The sequence below is a fragment of the Athene cunicularia genome (assembly GCF_003259725.1).
Source record: "Athene cunicularia isolate RWA chromosome 6 unlocalized genomic scaffold, athCun1 chr6_part1, whole genome shotgun sequence".
Classification (NCBI taxonomy): Eukaryota; Metazoa; Chordata; class Aves; order Strigiformes; family Strigidae; genus Athene; species Athene cunicularia.
In genome coordinates this window covers 3,378,016-3,392,412 of record NW_020799105.1, presented here as the reverse complement: position 1 = coordinate 3,392,412, position 14,397 = coordinate 3,378,016, and the positions used below count along the sequence as shown (strand labels likewise).

At 43.1% G+C, this 14,397-nt stretch overlaps 1 protein-coding gene across 13 annotated transcripts in view; it reads right to left on the bottom strand.

Moving 5' to 3' along the window:
* Nucleotides 1-5,027: 5,027 nt before the first annotated feature.
* Nucleotides 5,028-14,397, bottom strand: part of CAMK2G (calcium/calmodulin dependent protein kinase II gamma) — a 233,771-nt gene continuing 224,401 nt past the window's right edge. For all 13 annotated transcript variants that reach the window (XM_026851328.1, XM_026851324.1, XM_026851330.1 and 10 more), the window contains 4 exons: nt 12,064-12,139; nt 11,488-11,582; nt 10,315-10,560; nt 5,028-7,739 (listed from right to left, as the gene is read on the bottom strand). In XM_026851328.1, the coding sequence (XP_026707129.1) occupies nt 10,328-10,560; nt 11,488-11,582; nt 12,064-12,139 (404 nt within the window). In that variant the 3' untranslated portion in view covers nt 5,028-7,739; nt 10,315-10,327. The remainder of the gene's footprint in view (nt 7,740-10,314; nt 10,561-11,487; nt 11,583-12,063; nt 12,140-14,397) is intronic.

The following is a 14,397-nucleotide window of genomic DNA, read 5'->3' as shown; positions in this document are numbered from 1 at the left end:
CCCCCGCTCCCCGCCCGCCTGCAAGCGCCGCCGCTGCCTGCGGTTTGCAGCAGGGAGGCACCGCGGGCGCGGGAGGACGGTGGCACCGCCGCAGCCCGGGATTACAGGGCACGGGTGCAGCCGCCGTGCTCCTGGCAGAGCGGAAGGCGTGGGATGCCCCGAAAAGCGGGAGGTAGGGATTGACACTGCTGTAACATCCCCTGCGGCAGCACCCGCCCGAGAAAAACAAACACACGCGGTGCGATTTCCTACTCGGAAAGACGGAGAAAATTGTAGGAGGAAGCCAGAATGGGATGTGGAGCCACATCACAGGAACACCGATTCTCAGCGGAGGATGGAGAAGTGGACAGCAGTTTGGCAGTGCTGTTAGCACGGTCCTGCTTTTGAATCTGCGGTGCTGAAAGCACCCACGGTGCTGCGAGTGAAAATTTTGACAGGGTGGTAGGAGTAGGACCTGGAGTGGTCAAAAGCAGCAGAACTGGCTGGTGGCAGAAGAGGAGCAAGCAAAGGAAAAAGGTGGTGCTCGGGGAATGAGGCCTTATCCTGGCAAAGCACTGCCTCCCATCCCACAGTCTGAGCAGTGCTGGCACCCTGTGGATCACTCCCAGGAAACCCTCAAAAAAAGCATCGCAAGATGGAAATTTGCTCTATAGGAACCTGTTCCTCTTGAAAAATTGAGAAAGCTTGAAAGTCACTGCTTTCAAACACATACAGGGCTTTTTGCCTTCAGTTAATCAATTTGTACCTGACACAGTGACCATGATTCTGCAAACCTGTTAAGCCTGAGTTAGCAGGTGGATCAAATAACCAAAGTAAAGCAGACAAAGCTATGACCAATCATATCTTAGTGCCATTCAAAAGCCGCTTCTGCTGAGGTGGGGGTGCTGTTGGCCAGAGGCCGACAAGGCAGCTGATCCCATCTCCTGCACCAAAGCTGTGGTCCCATCAGGCTGGATCTGCATGCTGCCAAAATACCCAGCAGCTCATATTTGAACACGTGGTTGCATTGCTGTTGAATTAACCCCAACACGTGCCACAGTGCTTACATCAGATTAAATATCGTCCCCCTGCCTCCAGCCATCCCAAAGCTAGTGTGGCAGCAGCAGGTGATACCCCATCTACCACAGAACTTGCACTTTCCTAAACAGTTGAGCAAATCTGAGCCAACAGGGAATCTGTGGCAGTTCAACACTTCATGTTATGTGCTTGTAGCATTTATGATCCAGTACTACGTTCTGTGAAACTGGATTTACTGTTTCAAACCACAGTTTGATATTCTGGTATAAAAACAGTTTTTTGGTAGTTCCTCCCTCTCCCCCAGTCCAACCAATCTCAGTCACAGTGAGGGAGGGAATCACTGACAGGAGCGTATGTTGTGCACTATAGTACACTATACAGGTGCAATAATACTGGCTTAAAATTCCATCTAAATCTGCAGTGGAAGAAATCACACCAAAATATGCCCCACCTCTCCAAACCCTTCCTTCCCTCCTCAAACCACCATAGCAGAACTCACCTGCCTTTGTTCTTGTTTCACCACATCACAAATCTCAATCCCTCTGTCATCACTGTCTTTCTAGCTACCCTATATGTAGCTTCTTCTACTCACTTGCAAGACACCTTTAAATCCATCTTGCATCTCCACTCTTCTCCCCACACAAGCCTCCTCACACTCCAAACAGCTCCAAGTGCTCCATAGCTTTTCATCTTCCAGGCTATGATATTTGCTCTATGCCTCACTTACAGGCTAAGTGCTATCCCTGGTAACATTGCATTTCTCTGAAGCAATTCTTCTTCTTAGGTTAGATAAACAAACAATCGTTCCCTAGATATTCAGTAAAAAAAATGAGTTATAATAAGTATTGCCCACTTTTACTCAAGTTTTAAGGGGTCAGGAATGGAAAGGTCAAAGTACAATGCTGTATAGAAGACTAAAAGTGTTACTGTTTATGTGAAAGCTCAATGAAGTATTTCTAATAGGTATAGAAACTCTGCCAATATGCAGTCATATGATGCATTAACAAAAAGGTTTTCTGCAAATAAATGTCATCCTGCCCATCCATTCATGTATAATTATGGCAAGTAAAATTATGTAAATTGTCACAGATAGGGACAAAACACTTTCACTCTCCTTCAATTCACCTGTGTTTCAGAGGATTCCACTGTGGCATAAGGAACTCTCAGACTGAGATTTTATTGACTTAATTATTTTCATCCTTTCACTGTGGCCAGATTGTCTTAAAAAAACAGAAGCATATGCATTTTTATTTTTTAATACTTACTTACAGAAGAAATTGCTTGCTTAAAATTCTTCATAATATTACACACCAACCAGTAAATTTGTATTCCTTAATGGCAGGCAGGTCATTCCTGCAGGTGAGGAGTTATCAGGCACTAAGGATCTCAAGGGAAAAATTAATAACCCTCCATTCAAGCTGCTTTAAGTGCCCCCAAGGACCACCTTTCCCAACTCCAAAATATATTTATGCCAAACCCAAATAAGCAAGCATTCCAGGTGCACTAGTTTGCAGTTCCAAATCTTTCAAATTCTCAGGGGAAAAAAACCAAAACAACCCACATCTGTAAAGTGTAGCAGCAGTACCACCCAGCTGCTCTGCATCACTGTTCATCAGTCTATTCCAGCGGTTTCTACAGAGGTCATTCTCATTATCTGCATGGACAAATGGGAAAGCTGAAACACAGAGCACACAAGTGGCTTGTCTGCAGACATCCTACAGAGCCATAGCAAAACCAGAAACAGATCACAAATCTCCTGATTGTAAGTCAGATGTTCTGTCTATGTGCCTACGTCATCAGCTACACATAAGTAAAAAGGAACAGTTTTCTTAAGTGGAAAGGGTATCAACACTTGGGGTCTAGTTCTGCTTATGCTTCTCCCCACGTCTCATATGTACTATAGCATAAAAGCACCCTCCCAGATTTGTGTCGCTAGCCCAGCAACTAAAAGCCGACCAATCCTACTTTAAAACGAAATCTGATTTGGGTACAAATAAAAGATACCATCAATCATTGTCTTCGACAGAGTAATCAACCTGTATGTACAAGCATACATGTGCATATATTGGGAGAGAGGGAGAGAACTTAGAAAACCACGCTCAGACACTTCACTTAGGTAGGAAGATGTCAAAACACCATCCAATAGGATGAGCAGATTTTAACCAGATAGGGCATACCAGAAAAAAAATTTCTGGGAATATTGCTGCCTGACAGCTCAATACTGGAGCTATCACATTGCAGTTAAGTACCATTCCCAATCCCTGCTGTCAGCTAAAACATAAGAAAACATAAGATGGGAACCCTTTCTAGAGCAGATTCTATTCCATTTTTCAGTGGCCCTGCCTAAGACTGACTAATTGAGCACTTGCAGGTGGTAAAGGCATATACAGTACAGCTTAAATGGAACACCATCATCTTTTTAAAATGTCCTTAAATCACATACATACACAAGAACTCTCTGAAAGGTCCCATACATATGCTACATAAATATTCTTGACATAACCATTAATCTGATTATTGTGCTTTCAGTAAGCGTTTAAATTACTCTTGTCCTGGTTAAAAGAGCTACAAAGAACATGGGAAATCATCACTAACTTCATGGGTATCTTCACAGTGCATATCAGATCATACTGCAACATTTCTTCAAAGATCATTAAAGTATGATTAACTGCTTCAGGAAAGACCTTACCTGATGAATGATACCGCCTTGGATGTCAAAAGCGATAGCAGAACCTCTCTTCTCTGCCCTAATAGCAGGAGCTATCTCTCCTGGCCATGAACAGATTGTCTTCAGTCTCAGTGAAGTGGGCTGTAAAACTCTTACCTTCGACCTTTAAACACTAAGGACAATTTTCCTCCTGTTTCATCAGGCAGCAAAAGCAATCATCTCTTTAAGCAGCAGCAACCGACACCTATTTACTAGGTAATTGCTGCAGTTAGAGGGGATTAAGCACACTGAACTCTCCTTCGGTGTTAAGGCAAAGCCACCCCCTGCCACCTGCAGCGTTTCCCAGAGGCACCTGAGCAGAGCTGAGGGGAGCAGGGGCCAGCCAAGCCTGACAAACTGGGGGCACAAATGCTAGCGGAGCCCCCCAGGCTTACCTGCAGCCAGTACCAAAACAAGATGTGTATTCCCAGTGCTATCAGAGCAGTAACTGTGCCAGCCCCAACACACGTTCAGCTATCACAAGGCCAGCAGCAGGAGAGGCAGACAAGCAGCTCGGGCCCACTGATGGCCACGCTCCCGGCCCAGCAGAAGGCAAGAGCAACACATGCTGCAGGCTTACCGCTGAGCCCACCGGCCCTTGAGAGAGCAGCCTGAACCGTATAAGGTGGGAAATAAAAGAAAAATGCCAAAAGAGTGAAGGCCTGTGTGAAAGATAAGCCTACCCAAGCAAGCGTAACTGAAATGCTAATAACAAGAGGCAGTATAGAAACAAACCAGACTAAATCCACCTAACTTCTGCTAGGAAACCGCATATACGCTGCTAGACCAGGCAAATTTGTACAGGTGAGTGGTTGATCTGTGCCTTCACAGGCACATCCCACCTAGGACACAAAATATACTAGCTCACAAATGAAAGAGCTGCCACACAACCCGAGTTCAGCATGTTTACATCAGGCAAACCTAATGGCAAGACAGCTTCATCCACAAAGACTCTGAAATAGCCATGAGGAAAACAAAGACCAAGAAAGGAAGTAACAGCATAGTCTTGCCAAGGGGTTAGGCTATCAGGAACAGAAGCAACGTTTCTGTATTATCCCACGGTCTGTCAGGGAAATGCCATAAAGTTTATTTTAACAGGTGGTTCTGTGCCTTTGTTTTTACTAATGCTAGTATATTTTTCATTTTAGGAATGGTACTATTTTTTTTCCTCTTTAAACCTACTTTCAAATTACATGATCTACTGACACACACACAAAAAAAAGCTTTGCAGATTGATTCTTATTCAGAAATGACAATTCCACATTGTCCCATGGTTTAAGAGAAAAATGTGACACTCAAAAACTTTTCACTGTTTAAATGTTATTTTATTAAATATCTTCAGTTCAAGGTTTCATTGTAACAAAGCTATGAAGGTTCTACCAACATTCAGACCAAACAAACAAACACTAGCTAACTTTAATTATTTCTATAACATGCAAAAATTCTGCATCAAATGCCTTCCATTTCCTGTTTAAAATGTGATATTTATAATATATATTATATAGATGCTTATATTAGCCCCATAAGAGAACATTAAGAATGCTAAAGGTGTACAGCTGTGTTTGATAATGGCCATACCAAGCTAAGTTTCTCATTAACTTAAAAGGAAACAAAACAAACAAAAAAACCCAAAAGAGAGTTTTTGTCTCCAAGACTGTGCAAAACCAAGAAGTCCAAAAGTTCTGTTCTTTTAAAATTTCTCTGGAAGATGCAGGTACTTAATACAGAGGGTTTTCTTTTTAATTATTAATAATAATCAGGTAAAGAGACAAGGAAGATCAGACCTAAAGAAGGCATGCATAATGTTTTGTATTATCTTTTTAAAGTGGCATAATTGTAATCTCCTGTTTGCTCTCTCTTTGTGGCTTTAAAAAAAATCTGAATAAAATATCAAGACTTTTCATTTTTTCCACTTCACTCACTGACTTAGTGCTGTCTTAAAAATGTTTCGAAATAATAAAATCTTGTGTTTGCCCCCCATACCCCCCCATAGTCCTCCCTGGGATAGTGGAGGAAGGAAAAAAATAGGGTATTTGCTCAGACATACCTGGGAAGTGTGGATGGTCTTTTCCTTCATCAGAACTTAGCTGATCTAATCCTGGTGTGGGATAGCACCTCTCTAACAAAGGGAGCAGAGAGCTATCTGTTGCAAAGCAACAGCTCCTCTTTGTGCAACAGCGTTTATTTTCTATATTCTGTTAAATAAGGACTAAAACTCCAAACTGGCTTTTCTCTCTTCTGTAGTCTGTAAAAAGGTTGCCTCACACTTAGTATGCTGTCAGTGCAATCACTCAACTCACTCGAAAGATCTGAAAAATTATTACGGGTAGACAGAAATTCAGGTAAAAGCCCATCCCGACTTTTGCAAGTGATGCCTTCCCTTGGTCAAGACAAATCCTACCAGGTCCACCAGAAAGACTACTTTCTTCTTGGGGCTAGGCTCCCTCCTTGGTAAGGTCAACAAAACACTTCCACATTCCCCACCCAATGAATAAAGGAAATGGACTCTTTTTGAAGCAAAGAAAGAAGGACGAATTGGCCCAAAGGACAAACATCAGATCACATGTGCTAATTCCCTGTCCCCTCTAACTTCATGAGGTATCCTCTAACACCCAGAGGCAACATAGGGAGGTGGCCTGGAGTCCTTCAGCTACAGTTTTTGAGGTTCTGATCTGATAGTTTTCTGTGTTACAACTTCACTGTAAAAAATAGAAAAATTACCCAAATAAACACTAGGAAACATGACACTTACAAACATCAGATGGGTTAGTGGTGGGGAAAAGCACCTGGCTGGGGCTGCTGGCTCCCACTGCTACTTTACTCAGAGACCAAACAAATCAAACAGGAGGCCAGGTAACCCCTTTAATTCTATGGGTGCATATATTTCAGTATAAAAACACACGCTATTTATGCCTCATATAGGAGTGTATGTGCAAGTTTTCATGAAGAACATAACACTAAGTTTTTTGTCTGCTTCCTAAGGAACACGTGTTCTGCAGCACTGTGGATCCCAACTATGATGCTAGAAAGGAAAAAAAAAATAGAAAATCCCATACATGTACACTCTTCCTCTAAAATCTCTGCTCTTAATGCAATGCTTTTTTTTTGTTGTTTTGTTAAATTAAATAAGCTGGCTTCAAACCTTCATGTTTGGCCAGGTAGTGGCTGTTTCTAAAACCAGAATCTCTGCAGAGCAAGCTTCTATATTTAAGTTATATTCACTTAAACCCATTTTTTAAATCCCTACTTCCACCTTTAGTTTTAAATCAACATCCCATTTTGTTTGTGTTTTTTTTTTTTTTTTCTTAAAAAAAAAGAGTCTGTTTTGGGATCCAGCAGCCGAGCAACCGGCTCTCCATAGCGTTCTTGCTGTGCAGGATTGAAGAAGAAACAGGCTGAAGTCAGTCTGCCGGGCAACAGGAAGAGAAGCACCTCCTCTCTCTTGAACCCCAGTCTTCACACTGGCTCCTCTGGGGTCTCCTCGCCACCTCTCACCGACTGAAGTTGCAGCACAGCCTGAATGCAATGTTAACTTCCACCATAGCTTTGCGGAGCACAGTTCAGCCATCCGCTGCTCAAGCCGCCTCCTTTTTTGCTCTCCCACTCTCTCTCACTCTCCTTCACTTTTGCTTTCCCCCTCACTTCATTTCTGAAAGATGTTCCAGCTGCTGCCATTTTCTTAGCCCTGGGGGAGGGGGCATGTTGGATAATCTGTCATTTACTTAGCATTATTCCTGTTTTTTTTTTTAATTTTATATAAACAACATGTCTTTTTTATATTTAAAAACACCTTCGTACAGCAGAAACAGACACGATGGATCCATGGAAAACAACAGAAAGGCAGCGCCCGGAGCATCAGATGCATGCAGGGTTTCGTGCATTTGGCTGCTGCCTGTTTGTAATTTGTATTTATTTTTTTAACGTCAAGACAGACATGACCGTTGCTATCACTCAGGCACTCCAGAGCTGCTTGCTAGGAAGATATTGCCCTCCAGCTGAGTATCTCCACAAGTTGCTGCAGTCAGGGAGGGGTAGCATCCACCCAGAAAGGAGAGAACAGGATGGAAGATGGAAGGAAATAAAGCCAAACATTAGTTGTACACAATCAATAAAACATTTTCTACAGGCTAATTATTTGGTGCAGACAGAAACCCTTCCTCACACAACACAGGCTCATGAGGAGAGTCCTGAAGACAAGAGGCACACACTTTCCCTTCCAGGTGACTGAGTGTGCCAATGAAAACAAAACTTGCTAAAATTAATTACTCCCTTGATTGGAGCAGACCTGGGCCCACTATCTTAACAGTGACATCCCAGAAGTTGAAGTTTCCCAAGGGGTGATCAAAAGCTCTGGTCCTAAGGAACAGCTTCTGCCTCACTTCTCATGGGCTTTTGCCTTGAACTGAAAGATTTAAGTCTTTAATAATTTTGTCTCTGAATGTTCTTAATATTTAAACAAATGTATGAGGTTTTCTGCAGTTTTGCAAAGTTGTATCCCTAGTGACTGCTTTTAGTAAAGGCTCCTCCTGGCTAATCTTTTTGGGTCAAATTACTGGATTTATCTTGATGAATCTTAAGTTTGGATTTTTTTCATGTTTATTTAGAATTGTCCTGCCATGGAAGTCTAGTCAAAAATCTTCTACCAGTTCTTAGTCTGCAAGTCTTTCTCATAAACTCTCTTATTAAAGTCTTCTCCCTTTTCCTCTCTGCTTACATGGAAGTTCTCTGACTAACCTCAAACTTCCTTTACAACTGCAGTTTTTAAGATGACTTACCCAGAACTGAATTCTGCCTTCCAGGTGAGAACAAACCACTGATTTCTATTTAATCATTCTTTGTAACCTCATTTCTTCTACATCCTTGCCATTCACTGCACATGAGCCAAGACTGCTCAAAAAGGGTTCAGTGTTCAGCTGGGGGGTGCCCTCACTGACCCCAACTTGTAATTGCACACAGTTACTCCTCCTTCGGAATCCAGAAATGCATGCAAATATTTCAACTTCAGTTTAGTTTATAGGATTTTTTTAAAATAGTGTTTTAACTAACATTTTGTGGTTTGGAAATGGCTGCTGCTCCGCATTTTTTTCAGAAACATACTCTTTTGGAGGAGATGCAACATTTCAGCAACCAAGCCAAGGAAACATACCTCTTCTGTAGCAGCTAAGACTCTCCATTCCCAAGTTTCCTCACAACTCCCAGGCATAGCCACTGAGCTATACTGATCTTTAATTTAGTAATTTCTTCTGCATCTTTTTTGAACTAAATCCATGAAGAAGTCTTCCTCAACATCTCTATGATTAAAACTGATGCAAGTAAGTTATTTTTTTTGTTCCCCTGCAAAGGCTTTATCCTTCTCACTTCCTTACTCCCTGGAAACTCCGCTGATTCCCCAGCTTTCTTGAAAGCTTTCCTGCTTCTGGTGCCCCCAACTGGCTTTTGCTTTTCAAATTCCATTTGTGACCTCTGCAATTTGCTTGTGACAGTTCACATCCCTCTCCATTGCCTCCAGCAGGATTGAATCCCTCATTACACATAAGAATAAAAACTGCTCTTGGCTTAGTCCCAAGTAGTACACAAGACTAGGACTCAAGTAGTAACTATAATTAAGTGGTTCATCCTCAAATGACCACATTAGAAAAGCTTGTCTTCCAGGTGGAGATGTTTTTTTGATTTTGCTCTTATATAGAAAATCTTTAGTAAAAAGGTCCTAAGATTAGGAAAGGTAGATCTTTAAAATGAATGTAACATGTACTTCTGCATGAAATTAAACAAGGCAGAAAGACTTTGCACATCTCGCTAAAAGAAACCAGTAAGGCAATAAACAAGAATGCCTAAATGCTGCCGAAGTAAGTGCATCTGCTGTCCTTCAGGAGTAGGCAACAATTGTTTATTCATATCAGATTTTATACTCAAAGTTTCTTCAAATGCTGAATTGTGGTAAGCTAATTGGGGGATATTTTAGATCCTCCAATATTAATATTTGTTTAGATCTTTTTTCCCCACTAAGTTTTCTCATTTACACTTAATAGCTTCTGCTAATCAAAAAAAATCAGTAAAATTTATATGAATAAATCTTTACCCTTATTACATAGAAATTGTTCTGTATAGATTTTACAATATCCTCTCTAGAATATGACATTCTCATCAAAAAAGTTCTCTGAAATCTCCCCCAGCATGTAAAGGTAGATCCCTGATAACTGGGAAACAGCAAACCTGTGCACAACATGAGATACTCTTCCTCTCTGCTCTGGATTAGCACTTTGTCTGAGCACAAAGCTAAGTACCTGGGAAGAAGCACTGCTGCTACAAGGGTAGTCATGCTCAGAAACAACTGTCTGGCACATGACTCCAGTTTGTCAGGAGAGGCAGATAATCCTACTGAGTCCCGAGAAGGTGATGCATCACTTGCACACAAGTCCTACTGAGTCTGAACTTAGAGAAAGGAACATCAGCTGATCAGCAGAAGTCTTTAGCCTGCAGACAACTAAAAATGGTTCTCTCTCACTACCAGCTAAACAGCCTTGACACTGATTTCCCACATACAGTAGCCTTAGCTGTGTATGACATGCTCCTTCCCCAATAGTCCATACCCATATTTGATCCTCACTGGAGAGGTGCTGCAGGAGCTCCAGAGCAGTGGTAGTGGACATTCAGCCACTTGCCATCTCGGCGGTGCCAGACGCGTGTCTCTTCAGACTGCGTGGTGCGGGGCCGGCCTTGGCCATCGATGTACTGTGTCAGGCGGATGTATGCGATGCAGGCAGCATCTTCACCAATGACATGGACATGAGGGTTCAGGATGGTGGTGTGTATTGGCTTGCTGTTCTTCGACAGTACTGGCAGAACATGCAAAACCATCAGCTTCATTTCACTACTAAGAAGGAATAGCCCCTGCATCCTTCAACCTAGTTTTCTATTCTACTCACCTTCCACTGGATTCTAGGATACAATAAAAATCACTTCTGCAATTTTCCAGACAAAATCCAAGCAATGCTTTCCCCCATCACCCATTCTTCTCCTTAGGAACTGCACACTTATTGCCTAGAATCCCCTGGCCCCTTTCCTCCAACTTTTGTAAAGCATACTCGCCACTTTTTAAACATCAGTGCTGCTGCTTCTTCAGTCATAGGAAAAGATCTTTTAATCACAGAATATTGTTGTGAAGGAGTCAATCAGGTGATCTTTAAGCTAGGCCTGCATTAAATATGAACAAGCCTGAGAAGTCTAAAACTCACTCCAGAACAGGCTTGAGAGAGACAAAAGTCTCTGCATACTTAGAGCACTTGGAATTGCCCAATTCCTAGTTAGGTGTTAGAGATCTGAAACCATCCAGGGAAAACTCAAAGCAAAAGTGTGACTGATTTCTTCATGACTATCTTTAGGTCTGACCATTTGGTATGTCTATCCCAAACATACATGTTGTTTCCATCAAAATATGCTCAATTTTTCCATTTCCATATCAGTACAAAATCCGGTGTGCCTCAAACATTTAAAGCTCCTGCAGTCCCTGCTTACAAAATATTTGCACCTGGCAAACTGTAAACATACAGTGAAATGATCTGTGGGTTAAAACTGAAATTTTTTCTGAAAAAGGCTTTTGAGAGAAAGCATGCTGGCTCTTATTAATGCATCATAACCCGTACACAATCAAGTTCTTGATGGTTCTGATAGCCAGTAAAAACAAGGGCAATTCTCCCCCAAAACAGTGGCATAAAAGAAGATTAGAGAGAAAGCTATTGGTGTTACCAGATCTACCCACTCACAGTTCTCAAAGTAAAACTTATGGAAATCCATTCCTTCAACCAGGTTCCCCAGTGCTTCAGGTTCAAATGAGGTCAAGCCAGGATCACAGATTTTTCTGCAAAGAAAAGTACCACAGCCTTACAGCATGCATTTGAGCCCAAGGGCTATTTAACACAATGAAGCACTGGTATGTCATTTGACTCATACCCAGTGTCCACCTAACTATTGCCATACTCCAAGGAGTAAACTCCTGGAGGACTCAGTCCTACTGCAACAAGGAGTTGGCGATAGTCGGCATTTCATATAAAACAAGCCTCTAGGTTTCTGGCTTTTCTTTTATTCTCTTTCTGCCCATCTCACTGCCCTCCCCCCTACTTTTCTTACAATTCTCCTTTTGTTGCTCCCATTGCTGTTTGATACCTGACTTCTTGATGCTCAGAGAGCTCTACCATATCCCTAGCCTTAACTGATGGGAGGTTAAAAAGCACAAAACTTTTCACCATCCTGGACTGCATAACAGCTCCTCATACCCAGGAGCCAGAACATCATTTTCACACTATGTGATAAACAACCTGTCAGAAGATGTCTGTACTTACGTATAAGCCTCAAAGTCTCCATTGTTGATGGCTTCTATCAGCTGCTCTGTTATCTTAATGATCTCTTGCTTACGCACTGCAAACAAGAAGAGAGCGCAATTTAACTGTGCATAAGACTTCAGTGGGAATATGGGGCTAGTGGGTGCTTCCTACAAGCAATTTGCTGAGTTAGTCTAGATCTCATAGGATGCTGCTCCCTGCATTCTGGAGATATGCAGTAATGACAGCCATCCACATGAGAGTAGAGGGGCAGTGGTATGAAAGGGGAATGGTGATCCCATAATGCAGGGAGAAAGAAAATAAAGAGGTCATATTCAATTTTTAATTCTAGAAAGGTCTAAGGCACCAGAGATATCTCCTGAATGACAGCCTGAGGTGCTTCTGGGGAGTCTGACCAATGAATGTCAGTGAACCTGCCAATGTGAAGCACTTCTCTGGCAGCTTAAGATGTGGAAACCCTTCACCACAGTAGTCATACACAAATGGCCACCACACAGATCAAGCCAATTGGAAAAAAAGTCTCCCAACAACTTGCCTGTCACCATCACCAATACCTCAGCTATTATGAATGCTGCAAACAAGCAACTGGGACATGTAGGGATGACTTCCGCAAGCTACAAAGACAACCGCAGCAGGATGGATGGGTTGGATGAACAGGTCCTAGCTACACACTAGTGCACACGCCGTTCCTCTGGCAGTTAGCTTCTGCCACTTCCTACAGTACAATTATTTTCAGCACTCTGACAGCACTGCCTTTAGCCCAATCCAGCACACTGGACTTCAAGATGAATGAAGATGGGGCTAGCTGTCTACTGTTATTTGGAGGTGCTCTCTGGCCAGCACCTCTGCACTCTCTTCTCTTGTTTCCCACAGCCAACTGCCCAGGCCCCATCCCCTCTGAGGTGTTCCATCACTCACGCTCAAGAGTTCTTAACACTTGCAGTTGGTTTGGCTCTGTTAAATAACACAATTCTAATTCTACAACTATATGTGCACCACACATATGCCTGAGCCTATATGCTTACCCTTGCATCTCTTCAGCCTTCCCCACAATTTCACTGTAGGTAGAACATCCTGTACATTATACAAACATTTAGGAGGTGCTCTAGCATTATCTTCAATGTTACAATTGACAATTCCTACCACCAGAAGTGGAATTTATCTGCCCTTAGGCATCTAAAAAGTAGGTGTCTGAAATGGAACCAATCACCTGATGGGTCCTCCTCTAGGCCCTGAAAGAAATAGGCATTTCAGAAGTCTCACCTGAGGCATCTCAGATGCCTATCATTAGGTGGATGGCATTTAAATCCAACCTACCATCTTTAGCTGTCCAAATCAGGAAAGGTGAATTCTACTCTAAATGCCAGAAGAGCCTAGTCTGAACTGCTCTCCCTTGTAAACTTCCATTCACATGTGCATCTCAACCCACCACTGATAAGTGCAGCTGAAGAGCAACAAGATGATAATCTCACTGGCTAAGAATGATGTGTGCACCCACTCTGGAAATCAATCAAGAGAATTATACTACCCAACCAGCCACAGAAACATCTCAGATATGGGACAACTAGGTAAGGGAGCTGGTTTTGCCACTTGGGCTGTATATATTTCCACATATCAAAAGATGTATATGGAGAATGAATCAAAACGACACAGTGGGCTATGTCTATTGCGAAAAATGGTTTTACAAGCAAGTCATCTGGAATTGCTTCTGCATGAATCAGGGCTACTTGTTGTACCTCCCTCCTATGCAGAGCACACACCAGTGCGTGCAATGTCCAGAAAATGGATCCCATGGGAAAGGCTCCATTTGGGATGAGCAAGGAAATCTGCAGACAACAGCCACTGTGTGCTGACTCATCTCAAGATTTGCACTCCCTTCCCAAGTGTCACCATGCAGCAGCATCGCCCCTATCCTTCAACACAGGTCCATTCCATCAGACTGGGCTCGTCTTCTTGCTTTTACTACATGTCCCAAGCTACAACCAGCACACAGGAGGTGAGCCATTCTTCCTGAAAGACAGAGCACCTCGGGATGTCACGGGGGAAGGCATTCGCGCCTGCCGCTCCTGATGAGGAGCCTCCTAACACACGCTGCACAGCGGCACGAAGGGGAGGGCAAGCATGCACCAGCACGGGTGGACCAGTGTGACTCACGGCTCTGCTCCTGTCCTTCTCAGTAAGGCAGGACGCGGCCCCGCTACCGCCGCCTGCCAGCAGCGCTGCGCAGGGGCACCCGGCGCAGCACCTGTGGCGGAGGGCACTCCCAACACCGGCCAGAGTTTACAACCGGTCGGTCTCTCAGAGCCGGGGGCCGGGTTCGGGGCACCCCCCAGC